The sequence below is a fragment of the Epinephelus fuscoguttatus genome, linkage group LG4 (assembly GCF_011397635.1).
Source record: "Epinephelus fuscoguttatus linkage group LG4, E.fuscoguttatus.final_Chr_v1".
Lineage (NCBI taxonomy): Eukaryota > Metazoa > Chordata > Actinopteri > Perciformes > Serranidae > Epinephelus > Epinephelus fuscoguttatus.
This window is the reverse complement of record NC_064755.1, coordinates 15,680,172-15,696,495: the sequence shown is the minus strand read 5'-3', so window position 1 is coordinate 15,696,495 and position 16,324 is coordinate 15,680,172. Positions and strand designations below refer to the sequence as shown.

The following is a 16,324-nucleotide window of genomic DNA, read 5'->3' as shown; positions in this document are numbered from 1 at the left end:
TGCTGCTGAGGGAATGTGAGCTCTGCACCGGGGACAGATATTAAAGTCCACCTGCTGCGCACACAGTGACAGGACTAACTTTCAGCATCACATGGCTGCCATTACCAAACAGTTAGTAATGGGTTTAATGACAGAATTGAGCAGTTTCAGTGTCAGCATGAGTTTGTTGAGACTGTCTAATGGCTCTGCGTTGGGTGTTCGCTACTGCTGCTGTGTTAGCTTGAGATACTGAGCAGACGGTGAATTGACTGTTCACTGAGGAGAGCAGCTTTGGAGCTGCAACAAAAAGTTTGCTGATCCAGTGGAAGTCGAGACAGCGCGTAATCACACCCCTGGCACATGTAGGATTGAATGCAGGTATCGTTTGACTGGAGATGGTTAAATACTACTTTGTACTGGGTAATTTCAATACCTTAATGAGTACCTCTATTTAGTCCAGCTGCTGACCCCATAAAGCAAGATACAATGCAATACAAAGCTTCTGCCTAAGCCTAAATATAATGAGCAGGGATAAAATCACATTGTTATATGTGATCAACCTTTTGTACTCCTCATGACATCATTGCCTTTCTCCTGACTCCCTTTATAAAAGTTAACACTTAACACCTCACCTCTGTCACATTTGTCCTCTTTTGATCCTCCCTTTAGGCTACATTCATGCACTTCTACCCCCTTCTGCAACACTTAACCTGCAACCCATTCATCTTCATTCCCCTCCCTGTCTTGGGTACCCCCCCCCCCCCCACCTTTGTCCACCTGCTTCCCCTCCATTCCTTCTCTCTATTTGCATTTTATTCTTTCCCCTTCTCCCTACACTGCAATGCAAATGCCTTGGTGCTTCCCTTCTCTGCATGCCAGGTTCTGCTTCCTAATTCTGAGCTAGTAAACCTTCACTGGTATTCGGCCCAGCGTGTTGGGTCGACGGAGGCACAATGAGGTCACAGCATTAAAGACGGATGGCTGTAATCTGGTTTGTGGCCCAGCCATCTGCTGTAGTCAGCTGGTTGCTAACTGCAGGGCCAGCCTTTATTATACTACAGCCTCTACATGGCATTTAATCAGAGAGCTTAACACCACTGGGCTGTGGAAGGGAAAAGAGGGGGTACCTACGCATAAGCCATACCTGGAAGCAAGCCTGCTGAGGTGAGGAAGAAGAGAGAGAAATTCTCCATTAAGAAGAGGAGCAGAACCTCTTAAGCAGGATTAAACTGGTGGAAATGCTGAAATAAGGGGGGGAAACAGTGTGACTAAATGAAAGCGGTGAAAAAAATGTGTTCCTCCAGCAAAACCAGATACTATATGTTCGTTTCTTCCCCACATCTCGTCGACAGCTTGTCACCCTGAAGGATCACAGTTTGCAGAGGCGTCACTCATGACTTAAAGATGACCTATTTGAAAGACTAAAATATCTGTTTTGCGGGGCCTCTGCCGATACACATTCAAAAGCTGCCAACTACTGTATGTCTTCCAGACTTGTTAATAAATGCCTTGTGATTAGGAGATCAAATAGGAGAAGTGAATTAGTGATTCCTCTGATCACAGCCTGTAGCAGAGGATGAGGAGAGCCTCACACAGCATACCAGATCTCACTGGAGAGAGGCAAGTCAAGAGGAGAGAGAAAACCAGGGCAATATCTGAAGGGCCTTGTGTGATGGACAGCGATTGTCATTCATCCAATCCTGACTCTCTCTCTGCCGTCTGGCGTCCCAGCGCCACACAATTTCCTCAAATTTGCAGGACGTCTTATTTGGAAACAGTCAGGGGGTGACATCTCCAATAACATATAATTTGCTGTAATGACCTTGGTTTTACAATGGCATTTGAAGACCAATAAAGAGAAATATATTGGGTAGCGATCAGCACCATCGTGGTTTCACATCCCATTAGCTCTAAGCCAGGGTAAACACACTGTAATTTGGCAAGATAGGAGAAACACAAAATACGGTTGCTATTCATTGGAACTGGTGTGAATGAGGCAGCTCTCCCTGACTAATGCCCGATCCTTTACTAACACAGACTCATTTGATTTCACATTTACCAAATCCTCAGCCCTGCTTGGCTATCTTTCCCCGACTTTGCAGGTGATGGGAAGGCGCTTCTGTGAAGTCAAGAGTCTCCATTTAAATTCCTCCAGAGGGATCAGTTTTTTTTTGGGAAAGTTAAGCCGGTAATATTTTGGAGATAAGGCAACAGACATATTTACTCCTGACAGGGTGTGCCTCCGAGACCTGATCCAAATCTGAGAATGGATTGGCTGCTAAATGAATTCCTTTATCTGCCTGAGAGACTAAGTTTGAGCAATAACCTCAGAACAAAGACGGAGAATTAGCCGACGCACAGGGGGCCGGGCGACATAGAGACTTTGAATATATAAATAGACGGATCTATCAATGATGTGTCCTTGAAAACTGATAGAAGTCTTCATTTCTTTCCCTGCTCGGAACATTTGTCATGTTCAGAATGAAACATTTGGGGGACGATTTGATTAAGCACAGAGAAGAATCTGGTCTGTTTATGGATGTCAATAATCCCCAGAGCTTTACAAATCGTCATCTGTCATCGCCTCACAGACGCACACCTGACTTGAGCGTATGTGGAGGTCATGGGAAATGTGCTCGGGGCCAATTACAGGGTGCCAACTGGTGGGGATTGGGCTGCATTTTGTGGCCTAACCTTTGCCTGCTGGGTTAATGGCAGAATGAAGATATGCAACCTCCTGCCTGAGAAACAACCAAATAAAAGAGGGAACTCCGATACCCGGAAGCAACTGGGGATAGATATGTTCATCACACTAACACCTTTTATTGCTTTGTGTAGTTGCGTGTGGCTGTTTGTGTGTGCAAGACATTAACTTTCCAAGGCTGGGGGTGATGCATGCCTGACAGCCGTGGCATTGCATGTACACACTATGGATAAGCCGTGGTGAAGTGTTAGTCCGCGTGAGGAAAATATTAGCGAGTTAACTGGAACAGTTACAGACGTTAGCTTCGACATTCAGACATAACATGGGAAGCAAAATTAACTTACCTTATCTGAGTACACAAAGAACAGGATGAGCAATATCAGCTCTGCCAGGAGAATTATCAGCAGGACAATGAAGAACTGTCAGAGAGAGGAGGGAGAGCCTTGTTTTAACAGTCGCTTTGGCAGCATTGTTAATCTAGCTTGTCATGCCGATGAAAACATGTTGAATATAAATCCAAGAGGCTTCTATTGCTGTCATTTGTGTCTCTTGAGTGCTACAAAATGTGAGGGAAAACAGCTAAAATATGGCTGTAGATTACATACATCATGACAGTTTACAGCATACACACATGTTCAATGAGCTCTGCATCTGTGATTTATTGTGCTTTTGATTCATACTCCATGATATGTGGGATTCTTCTATATCTATGCATAGAAACATTGATCGATGTAAGTTAAAGGAATAGTTCAACATTTTGTGAAATATACTTTTTTGTTCTCTTGCCAAGAATTAAATAAGACCCTCATATCTGGGTCTCTATGGTAAATATGAAACTATGTTAGCTTAGCATTAAAGCTGGAAAAAGAGGAAAACTGCTAGCCTTGCTCTGGCTGAATACTGTTGAATAAAATTACAATACCAGTTCCCTTAACTTGATACCATTAGAGTACTTCATTTGATACCTTTCTTTTTTTACTATTTCAACACCTAGCCATACTTTTGGAAGTACTGGTGGCATTTTGGCACTCTGTCAAATGCATGTGCTTGTGGTCGACATTGCCAAATCACTGACTGTATGGGTTGTAGCTGCTGCAGTAGTGGGCCAATCAAATGTTGCATTAAATCACACAACACTTACGGTGATTGGCTGCGAAGAAAACCATACAAATAGTCGTTTTTTTCTATATCTGGGTGCAAAAGGCTCAAATGCATGTATTGTTTGCCTGGAGAAGTTTTGATACTACTTGGTACTGAGTTATTTGGGTAGATACCAACACCTCTATAGTCCACTAATTACCACATTATATCTTGTTTAATATATATAAAGTGTAAAAGCACATATTTTATGTGGGGCAATATGCTGGACAGGAGTCTCTGCTGGTTGCCTGGCAACAAGACTCAAGGATGTAACTTTGCCCTCAGCCAAGAAATAGCCCAGCGCTTAAATAAACAAGATATCATGTGGTAATTAGTGAGTTTTGGAGTTACTGGTAGGCAGACTTTGCTTTCCCTTGGACAGAGCCAGGCTAGCTGTTTCCCTCTGATTCCAGTGTTTGTGCTAAGCTAAGCTAACTGACTGCTAGCATCATATTTATTATACAAACAAGACAGTGGTATCGATCTTCTCATCCTACTCTTGGCAAGAAAGCAAATGACATACTTTGCAACGTGTTGAACCATCTCTTAAAGGTTACAGTCAGTGGTTTTGTTTGTAATGCACGGTAGCTCAGATTCCTCAATAATAAAACAAAGCAACACACACACACAAAAACACTCAAATAAAATGAGAAAAGACAGAAAAACAGAGATGAAGTAGGAGGTGGGAGTGACAGAGGGAGGAAAAAAGGAAGTGCTGGAGGGCTTGTGAATGTGTGAGAGGAGGGAAAGAAGGTTTAATACCTCTCTAGATTAATTTACAACATAGCCTTGCGTCTCATCTACTATTCTCCTCTCTATACTTGACTCCCCTTCAGCTCAATATTTACCAAGCTTTTCTGCACAGCATGGGAGGAGGCACGCGAACCTAGATTCTAGAAAACCCCATTAATTCCAAACTCATTTGGGAGGAAGGGGGTAGGCTATTATTTGTGTCAAGGCCCAAATGAAATAGTAACGACGACTCGTTGTTGGCTGAGTATCTGGGTTGCCAGTTTAGCGTATCACTGTTTTGCCTTCACAGTTGGTTTGTCACATTTGCCTGGTGCTGCAAGTTAAAGGAACAGCCTCTGTACACTAAATTGGCAGTGCTCTGATGGCAGCGCGTGAGAAAATGTGTGTATGCATTCACATGCGCGCACAGCTTTGTGGGCGTATGTTCTCATTTGCTAGCAATTCACACTTTCAAGGTTTTTAAGAGTTGACATTTCAGCCGGATGTATCAGTGTTTTCTCTCCCACTTTGTCTTTTCTCTGCTTTTTTTCAAATTTGTCTCAGTAAACACTTTTTGGCAGCAAAGAAGAGAGACTGGAAATTTACTGCAAAGGATGTCTGGGCTTTGAATATTTCTAATCCTGAGAGAGTTGTCCGCAAAGTAACTTCAGAGATAATATGTCAAGGTAGACGCTCAGATCTGTTTGCTGCGGGAGATCTAAACCCACTCTGATGTTTCTTCGTCCTGCAACCCCCCCTCCGCACACACCCCTGGGTGTGCTAAGCCGGACAGACTTAAAAAATAAACAACAATGATGATGACAAGCAGACACCTCTGCACTAAACAGAATTATTGTGGGCGAATAAACGCTGCCACACAAAGATTTTGCGAGAGACTTAATGAGAAACATCAGAACTTATACTTTTTCCATTAAGTCGCTCTTTTTTTCCTCATTTTCAAATTTCTCTTTCTCGCCCCCCCCACCTCCTCCTCCTCCTCCTCCTCCCCGCACTCCGCTCTCTTCTACTCTCGGCTTCACAGTTGTTAGGCAGGTGAAGGAAGCCATGTCGAACACTGAGGATTTGGTGGGGCTTTTGACTGATGCAAGAGCTTCAAGGGATTGAGCTGTTTGTGATGTTAAGTACCCAGAGCCCCAACTCCACTTCTCATTTAAAGTTTCTATACATGAAAGTTTTTTTTTCCCCCTTTTTGCAGTGGATCCACGCAGACCTCATTCCATTGGGTGAACTTTCGTAATTAACTTATGCTTAAGATAAAACACTTTTACAACTTTGGGCAAACGTCAAGACAGTGGGAGTCTTTGTAATGAATAATGGAACATTCTCAATTATTGGGCACAAAAATATTGCGTGCTTTTGGTGCACCAACCACGTTGGTGACACAAAAGGCCTCCTGAGTGACAGCTTTTTTTCGGTGATGTGACCAAAACCATGGAATTGACATGAATAGTGTTGGTGTTAATTTGCAGAAAGGAAGAATCTCACTGCTCAGCTCTAATTTTCCTTTGAGAGCCCCTGAGGTTTGATACAATGCACACTGAACTCTTCCTGTTGGCTGTCTACCTCTGCTGAGGTTCCCGCTGGAAAACAAATGCGGATACACCGCCGAGTTCTCGCTGGCCTGTGACCAATGTGCGTAGGAGTTTAGTCACATATGTAAGAAGCTGTCTCAACGAGACATTTCTGTCAATATTTGCACGGGTAATATGGTAAGAATATTTTAAGGAGGAGAGAAAGAGTGGGGAGAGGAGCTGCAGTGTGTCAATGTGTACTAAGGCAGTCATCTCTAAGTGTCTTGTTTATAATGGGGGCATTGCGTAGGTATGTAGATTGAACTCACGCTCAGAAGCAGGCACTTGTTCTCCTTGATGGCACCCAGGCAACCGAGGAAGCCCGTTACCATGACGATGGCGCCGATGGCGATGACCATGTTGGCAGCCGACAGTGATGGGAATGAGGGCGAGAAGGTGGCGAAGCTGCCCTGTGACACAGAGAGCCAGATGCCCACGCCGAGCAGCCCACAGCCGCATAACTGCAAGGCGAGAGATAAGACAGGCGACAAGGTTAGAACACAAACAGTCAGTGTTGAGGGTTAGCTACAGAAAGTTATCAACAATCAGGTTTTTCAGCTCTCTCTTGAAAGATTTCGTTCACAATGACAGACCTGAACAATACAGTAATCCAAAGAGCAAGGTTAGTTCTAAGCGAACACAAATCTAACTTCAAAAAGCTCAGTGCAACAGGCTCAATTTCCCTCTAGCTGCCTTGGGAATAGCCCACACAGTCATCCATCACCAAACTGCTCAAAAAAACAAGAGGGTTTACCCCAATTAAAACTGTGATAAGCCAACAACAGCTCTGCAAGAGATTAGAGCAAAAAATTGGACTTGGGCCGGGCTGATTTTACACATTTGAGCTGATTATGTTAAATCCAGAACAAACAGAGATGTGATTACTGCCACCCTCTAAAATGAAAACCAAACTAAGCCTCCTAAAACTACCTGTAGTAGACTTAAACTTCACCTAGAGGGAGCAATTCCCTAATTCCCCTCTGTCACCCTGCCAGGCCCCTGCTGATGTGTGTGTGAGGTCTGCAATATGAGTCCATTAATGCAAGGAAGTGTTTATGGAAGGCTTTGATTGGCAAAGTGTCCCACCTGCTGATGTGTTGGTCCATCTATCAGAGATAAGAGCCATGCAGCATTCCCCACCACTCTGTGAAATATAGCCCAGGAGGTAAGCGGTGACATTTTTGCCTGCACCTAATAGAGTGAAATACCCAAGGCGGTCTTGCCATGAATAAAAAAAAAAAAACGAAATTCCCAAATGAGTTAAAATATGGAACGGCACCATGGTAAATCATCGTACCGCCGCCCTTTCTACCCTTCTATTCACACCGCTCCCCTCTTCCTTTCTCATCTTTGTACCGCTGCTCCAGAACATTTTAAATGCCCGTCAGCAATATGTTCAACAAACCTGCTGTGCATGCAAACAAACACACACCGCGGCACCCATTCATATACAGTGTACACACGCAGTCCTCGTCAGGTAGGAGTTATGGATAAACCTCTGTTTGCTTTTTCTATTTCAGAATAAATTAATTAATCTGCCACACGCAGCGCTAATTTTCTTTATCTGACAATGCTTAACTGATAAATGGCAGATAACAAACCTGGAAATTTGCCGCAGCTCTTTCACAACAAACAAGTACAACAGTGTGACTGATGACACAAGTCTGTTGATCAGCGATGTCGCACCGCAGGCAAACAAAAGTGATTTAAAGCACATTACAAGTTCACTAAACTCACAAGTGGCTCTTAGGTGATGAGTTGTAAGAGAAACTTTGTGTTCCAAATGTGAGCCTCATGAGGTGGTGAGAGACGCTCCAGGTCTAATGAGCCCTATAGGATCTGTAGATACATAAACTGAGTTTCCCCTCTCAAGTGTCAGATGAGTGCATTGTCACTCTCATTAACCTGTGACTTTTGAGCAGGGAGGTTTGCCTTTGTGCACACTGACCTCTGATGATGAGTGTGCTTCAGAACGTGTACGGCAGCGAATTATTAATACACGTGCACTCCCAAGGACTTAGAAATGACTAGATGCAATTTAAAGGGAGGACACTGAGAGAAAGAATCAGGAATATGCATAAATGACTCATAATAGATAAAGGCTGTTTGAGAGTGCTAAAATTCCAGTGCTGATTGACTGTGCTGCCCAGGGTGTGATTTTGTGAAAGACTGGAGTCGGCGCTCTAACAAACAAAGTCTGAGTACTGCTGTCAAGGTCGAAGAAAAGAGCCCGCCCAGCAGACTATGAGAGAAAGGACACTCGTTTAGTCACATATAGACGACAGTAAAGTCGCATTGGATTTCTCACCAAGAATGAATGAGTGGCCTGGGTATGACCACTCGTGAGAGAGGTCATACCCAGTGAGAGAGGCAATGAGAGAGGCACATTGGTACTGGAAAGACTTTCAATCATCTATCGTCTAAATAATTCAGGGGCGTCTATATTCGCTGGGAGGCACCCGCTGGCCCTTTGTGCTTCCCTGATTAAAAAAGAGAGAATGAAAACGTCAATTGAAAAGGCTGGTAAAGGTCGAGTCCCCACGCAGAGCGGCTAATATACGGAATCACAGCTGACACTCTTCAGAAGGCCAGATTATGTAGAGCGTGAGGTAGGAAGCAGGGGAGGAACAGTACGTTTAAGATGCCAGATAGATGGAGTAGGATTTAAAGCTCGCGATGGGAGCACAAGGAGGTTTAAGAGTCCAGGTGGGGAGGGATACAGTGCCTTCACTTAATTGTGTTTAATGCCCAGTGAAGGGAGTTCGTCCAAGTGTGTCATTCTCTTAAGTGACTGTGAAACCACCCCAGCCCCCCGCTCAATCTGTCTGATCTGAGCCTACTGGGAGTAATCTCTGCCCTGCTTCTACTACCTCTACTACTACTACGGCAACAACAGGCTGTCATCAGACCTTTGTGTCGCTGCCACAGGAAATACCTCCACTATAAGCTCTGATCTCTTTGGCTATCTGACCTTGGCTTGTGCGTCTGAGCTTGACCTCGAGCCTCTCCGCTGAGCTCCTTATCTGCTTTAATTGTGAGTCGGTCATGTTTTGATATCCCATCTGCGGGGGAGGGATCAAGGAATCCCCAAATACTGGAGAGGCTTGTAAACAGTCACGGAGAAGGCTTACTATTAAAGCAGTCATTGTTATTACATCAATCAGAGCGCTAGATGCTGCAGGGTTGTGATTAACATTTGGGTTGGAGGAATAAATTGGCCTATTACCATATTTTCTAGGGACATGAAAATACAAAAATAACACTTTATGCCATAATGTGTCAACTCGCTTGCGGTCTGAACAATGTGATGTAAGTCAGTACACCGGCTGATGCAATAACTTTTCTGATCCAAGACCAGTGCTCACACTTAAAGGCATACTTTGCTGATTTTCAACCAGCTTCGTATCCTTACAATGCGGGTGATTTCCCCCCATCTTATCTACGCCCTGATCTCCCTGCTCATCTCTCAGCTCAAATCTGCAGATTTTCATCGGCTCTAGGGCTGTTGCTCAAGCTACAGATTGTACTTCCTTATTTTATATATGCTCTCCGCCACGGACACACAGAGTATAGAAGCGGATCGAAAGAGAGAAAAACTAGGCAGTGCTGTTCAAATATAAACCACTATTCTGTTACTGTTTTGTCAATTTCTCACCTAAAATATCTCCAGAAATATGTTTTAGTGTACTGTTTGGCTGTTATATGAGAATCAGTGTACAGGAAGTGGGTGCCATACTGTTTCCTGTTTTGTAAAAATGGAGGTTAAGAAAGCTGAGATCAAACAGTAAAACTATGAATTGCTGAAAAAATATGAACCATGATTCTGCCACTGTATTACCTATTTCTTGCCTAAAATATCTTCATAAACATATTTCAGTGCACTGTTTGGCTGTAATGCGAGAATTTGTGAGCAGGATGTGGGTGCTATACTGTTTTGTTAAAACAGAGGCTAAAAAAGCTCGGATTAACCGGTAAAACTAAGCAATGCTGATAAAATATGAACCATTATTCTATTACTGCGTTACCTATTTCTTGCCTAAAATGTTTTCAGAGCCATATTTTAGCTTTCTGTTCAACTGTAATTTCAAGATGGTTTGTTACCAGCCAGTCACTATATCATTTCCCGTGTCAAAACAGACATGCTCGCATTACGTCACCAGTGGGAGCACTTATTGGTCTTGTGCGGCACAGTGCATTCTGGTGGTTGTAGGTTTTATACCTCTTGAACAAAAGCAAATGCCACAGTCTTTCAACTTTGTTTTCTCTGGTTATATGGCACCAATTCCATGTTTGCATCTCTCTACTGCACAGACAGCCTAGTTTTATGAAAAGACCATCTTTCCAGAAGTAAAATACTTCTTAAATATATGATCAGTTACTTGATACAAAAATCCCACAGTGCTCCTAACCTCACCACTGTTCTCATAAGATTGCGACCCAGGTGATTCTACAGTTCAATAGAAAATAAATAAAATCTGCAGCTTGCATGGTTGCTGTAGGTTATGATTGCTTTCACAATCCATGTATGCAGCTTAGCAGAGTTATAGACTTATCATTAAACAACTGAGGGTGAAACATGTCAGCTTACCAGGTTCATGATTATTTCAGTTTTAACAAGCTTCACTGAGTCACTTAGTATTCTGTAGTTTCAATATGTATTTCTGGTTAAGTTACTGGAAAACACTGTAAAAACAACTTGGCAGTTTCGTCTCATCAATGTTCTGTTCTGTCTTGTCGACATTCCCATGCTCACATGCAGTGCAGAGATGTTTGAGGCTGATAGAAACATCTTCCGGCCGTGATAATGAAACATCATTTGCAGTCTGGAACAAAAAAATTCGCTGCTCTAAAATCTAAATTGAGTTTGGAAAGTTAACAGCACCTATGACAGCTGGGCGAGTGTAATGTGCTTGATACGTTGTTTTTTAAAAAAAAATCAATGAAGAAGACTAAGAGCGAACCGCATGACCTTTTCACACGTGTTAGGCAATATTTTGAGAGCACCTCCAAGACCGAATGGAGTCCGGTTTCTAAATGTCATTTGTGGAAGAAGTGACAGGGAGCCGGGTAGTGAGGAGCAACATCAACTTTCTGGTGGATGAAATTGGAGGACATGAGGTGTAAATCTAGCTAGATGAATTGGGCCCTGCTGTTTGTGGCCCTTTAACAAGCTCAGGGAGGAAAAAAATAATTGCAATAATACCGTGTGAATCAACAGTGAGGCAACTTTTCAAACAGGAAGCAGAGGTGACGGGGGGTCAAACCATGGGATGTGTGAAAGAGGAATAAAAAGTATTAAAGCCAGAAAGATTGGACGCACACATGAGATGTGCGTGAGAGGGAGAGAGATTGAGTTTAGAGGGAAAGAAGAAGAAAATAGAGGCTGACCCTTCATCCGAATGGCTGGCTCTGAGAATTATCAGTTGCTGCAGTAACTGGCGCAGTGACACGGAGCTGCTCCACACAGGACCTCAGCTTCAATCTCCCCCCAGAGGAAAGGGGTCTGTGAGCCGGGTGTGTGCAGTGTGTGTGTGTGTGTGTGTGTATGTGGAAGTTAGATGATTCTGACCTTTTCAAACCCTGAGCGCTCAGAGAGGTCACATCCTGTCACAGAGAATGGCAGCTTTTGTCAAATTACTGCTGTCCTCAGTGGCTGCTCTCATCACACGGGCTCAGTGCTCCTGTGAGTGAGTTTGTAAAGTTTGATTGAGCGAGTGATGTGTGTGTGTGGCTGTGAGTGCACTGAGAATGTGTGTTGAGTCCTCTTACTTCGGTTTACAAAAGGCTTTAAAGCTGAGAGTACATAAATGGCAGACAAAAAAAAAAGCCGTCTTTTACACAGACATAATAATCTTCTATAGACATCTGCTGAGACATACTGAAAACTAACATTTTAAGTAATTAGAGAGCACTTCTACCATTACAGCACAATAAACCTTAGAACTGGGGGAAATGCCAGCGTTACTGCACTGCTTTAACATGGAGCCACTTCATCACTTTACGACCCCCTCTGCCCTTTACTGCAACTCTCATCTTTCTTTTTACTGGGAAAAAAAAAAAAATTCCTTTCTTGCGGCACACAACATCTTCAGCTTTAGCCGCCATTGATTTTGCACTGAAATGAAGACTGAGGATATTCACCTCAGATAAAGGAAGATTTTTCATTTCTCGCCATGTGATCCTGCAAGCCTGTGATTCATGTTACTATATAAGTACTAAATGGCCTGCCAACTGCGAGAGGGAAACAGAATCACAGAACAGCAAACATAATAATGCAACCGTAAACATCAAATAGGAGGGAAAAAAAAGTCTAAAAGTAAAGACGGGCTATTTGTATTTTCTACCCAGCAAGTGGAAAAAGGTCTTTGAGGCATGCTGTGAAAGAATAAGGGAGTCATTCTGAGAGAACACTCTCAAGAGAGTATTTGTGTGTGCCTGTCAAAAAGGTTCGTTTTTTTTTTTTTTTGAGAAAAGATTTATACCATATAAATAAGTGCTTTTACTGTATTTATCCTCCATGTGAGAAAAATCCCAAGTGACACAGTATATTGTTTTTCATATTATCACTCTCAATTTATTCTTTGACTCACTTTGTCCTTCTTGACAAGCCTTCCGAAACCTTCTTGTTTTTAATTCCTTTGTCGTTAGTACACAAGAGTTTGGTCAATAAGGAATAAGGCTATTTGATCCCCTTTTTTCCTCATCAAAGCTCAGCCTCAATACACAGCTGTATCCGACTAAACAGACTGCATTAAAAGCAGTTATTCAATGTCGATATATGTGTCAATAGCAGCAACCGTACCTCACTTCTGACACCTGCTATTATGGTTATTATTTGGACTCCAGTGCAAACGTATAATCATAATAATAACACCAAAAATATCTTCATTTCAGCAAGCCACTTAACAGGTATTGACCATTTGCATGTAAAATACTTCAAAATATATCTAAATCCACAGCTTTCCTTTGTTGTTAGCATAGACTGTAGTGGACATAGCCACTGTGACCAACCATTGGTTTGTGGACTATTGTTCTGAAGTTTGGCATTTTGGCTGTCACCATCTTGGTTTTGTGGTGCCAAGAGTGGCCATATTTGGATGAGGGGGTGGAGCTGACTAAGAACCTGGGGACACCGTCGTTGTAGTGACATGTCAGTCACAAGGTAGCCATGCCCAGAGCATACAGCTCTGCATTCTTAAGTGCTTTATTGTAGGCAAATGGACTTGCTTGAGTTTCTAGATGTATGACCTCTCATCCAAGAGGCATCTTCAGTTCTAACAGACTGGTGCGGAGCTGCAGGCTTTATACTATGTGTGGGTGTGAGTTACTTGGCCATCATGTGAGTTGTTAGGGTTAGATGGGTCCAGGTGTGAATGGGTATTAAGTCGTCTGGGGAGGGATTCTAAGACTGCAATGTAAGTGGGTGATAAGTGGCATCGCAGGCCACCACCTCTGTTTAACAATGGTTGTTTCAGTTTGACGTAGATGGCTTCTTTCACACCTCTTTCATACCATCTGTTTTCTCTGGCCAAGATATGAACGTTGCTGTCTTTGAAAGAATGTCCCTTGTCCTTTAGATGTGAATGGACAGCTGAGTCTTGACCTGAGGAGCTGGCTCTCCTGTGTTGTGCCATTTGCTTGTAGAGTGGTTGTTTGGTTTCCCACATGTACAAATCTGTGCATTTTTGGCTGCATGACACTCAAGCAAGTCCAATTGCCTACAATATAGCACTTAAGATTACCATGACCTGGATGACTGAGAATCTTCACCAGCACCCTGCTATATCATCTATTTTACTTTTAATGGGGAAATAATTTACAAAGTCAACATCATGCTGTACTGAGAAGACTTAACACTTGCAATTGAGACCATAAACTCATAAGGAAAACGTTTACTAAGGTAATAAATCAAGCGAGGAGTAGGGTTATTTTCTCATAGACTTGTATGCAATCAGACTTCTGTGCAACCAGTGCAGTTGCCCCCTGCTGGCCATTAGAAAGAATGCAGGTTCACGGCACTTCTACATTGGCTACGCTTTCCAGAACGAGAGATAACTCCTTGTTTTCAAGCCTACAAGGCTTTCAGTTGAGTATTCCTATTGGCTCTCTTTCAAATCTTGTTTTCCTCCAGTGAAACATGTTAATAAAAATAACTAGATGTATGAAACACTTAGGGGAAGAGACGCTACTTCAAAAATACATTCATAAACTAAAACTGACTGGTGAAGACAGACTTCTCTCAGCGACGCATCGGTACTTACAGTATACTGAAATGAATCTCTAACCCTTCCATTATGAGGCCCATGTGTTTCACTACATCCATTTATACAGTATTTATCTTGTTGATGGTACACACGCTAAGCTGTAGGCAATATACAGCTTTCCAGTGAATCTCCCCATCCCTGTCTCCCCAGGCTTCCTAGGGACATCCCAGTCACTCCCCAGTGAATAGCGTATAGCCGACGTGAGTTGTATAACAATTAATTTATAGGTCTTCGATGGTGGCTGAGTGGAACAGTGCTTTCAGGCTCAGAATAAACACTATGAATTCAGAGAGCTGGGACAGATGTGGAGCGCAGGATTATCTGCCTGGTTAAAGTTTCATTCACCCATTGGAGTCCTGGTGGATTCACACAATGCGAGAGACTACCTGGAACATCACGCTGACTGACGGGCTGACTGACAGCACAGCATTGCCGCTTTCTATGAACGCACACGCCTTAATTTGGGGACAATTGAGCTTTTACAGGGTCAAGTACATATTGTCTACACATCTCAATAGTATTTCAGCATCTGTCAGAGTGCTCTAAACATTTGGACAAAAAAGTCTTTGCTCGCTGATGTGTTTCCATACAGGAAGAGTCCTCCCCATCCCTCACATGCTCAGTCAAGTATCAAGAATGGTGCAATTCTGTGGCGGTTCTGGTTGGATGACTCAGCTGGGCACTTTGAAGAGAGAGCCTAAATTACCCTGTTTAGGGTCTTCAGTGATGCACCTATCAATGATGCAGGGCTTGCCATGTCTCCCTCCCTCTCTCTCTCTATCTCCCGAGAAGAGCTGAAAGGCCTATTCACCGCAAAGTGACTCCAAATCAATCGAGCTAGGAAGGATTAAAGACAGACAAGCCTTTCTCTGCCTGTCCAGAGCCATCCCTGCTGTCTGTGCTGACACATCCACACTCTTTCACACCTGACAGCAGCATCTACCCTTAGAGGACAAGACGGAAAAAGAAAGAAAGCCGGGACAATGGCAGAAGAAACGCTATTAGACATCCCTGACTAATTCTGCTGTTAGATCTCTACCATTCCAACAAGACTCTTCAATCAGCCCAAGAACCCGCAGGCACTTCAATTATGCATTGAGGACAAGTAGGAGCGCACCAGGAAGAGGAAAGTCATCCCATGATTGGAGGTAGGGAGCGGGGAAGCTCTGCTCTCCACAGTCAGTCAGAGGAAGTGAGAGCAGGGATGAAGACTCTGAGACATGCACAGGGAAATGGGGCCTGCAAGCCAAGCACAGAGTACAAAGTGCCAAAGACCACAGCCCTGGTCCAAATACAGACAAACACTGCCACAGGAGAGCAAAGCTCCTTTTCGTCTTCATGCTGGGGATGCAGGGTGGCTGCAGGGATGGCAGCTGTCCTGTCTTGCTGCTATCTTTTCCTAGTCAGCTCAGAACCAGTGCTTAGAAACCCAGCACACTCAGTCCTTTAAAGGAGATGAAGGACCATAAAAATCCCAGTGATGTTCTAATGAGGACAACGAGATATAAATACATAAACTGAGCTGATTACAGAGGGAGACGTTCCTCCACAAGGCGCTAATTAAATGTGAATATTGCCGCTTGCTGTTGACATCAAATGTGCTTATGAAGATATCTTACGAGGCATTTGCATACAATAAAAAGTCAATGCGTTAAGAAAAATAAATATCTATTTATGTGAAGGCAGTGCCTTTTTATGAGTGCCTGTTTTCCTCAACATAAACTGCCTTGCCTGTAGAGGCACACAAACATTTGGCCCGTATAAATATCTCACTCTGGTCTGCCAGTGCAGCCATGCCGAAAATCCTCAGAGGCAGGCAGACGGTTGGACGGTCTCCCATTGAGTTTCACTAGTTGAAGGGCTTAATGAGTATGCTGGCTCAGCAGAGGTAGAGCATGGCCAGAGACTTGTGT

General features: G+C 43.4%; 1 protein-coding gene across 3 annotated transcripts in view; it reads right to left on the bottom strand.

The window, feature by feature from the left end:
* tspan9a (tetraspanin 9a) overlaps nucleotides 1-16,324 on the bottom strand; it is a 215,128-nt gene that overhangs the window by 21,616 nt on the left and 177,188 nt on the right. For all 3 annotated transcript variants that reach the window (XM_049574030.1, XM_049574031.1, XM_049574029.1), the window contains 2 exons: nucleotides 6,417-6,608; nucleotides 3,028-3,102 (listed from right to left, as the gene is read on the bottom strand). In XM_049574030.1, the coding sequence (XP_049429987.1) occupies nucleotides 3,028-3,102; nucleotides 6,417-6,608 (267 nt within the window). The remainder of the gene's footprint in view (nucleotides 1-3,027; nucleotides 3,103-6,416; nucleotides 6,609-16,324) is intronic.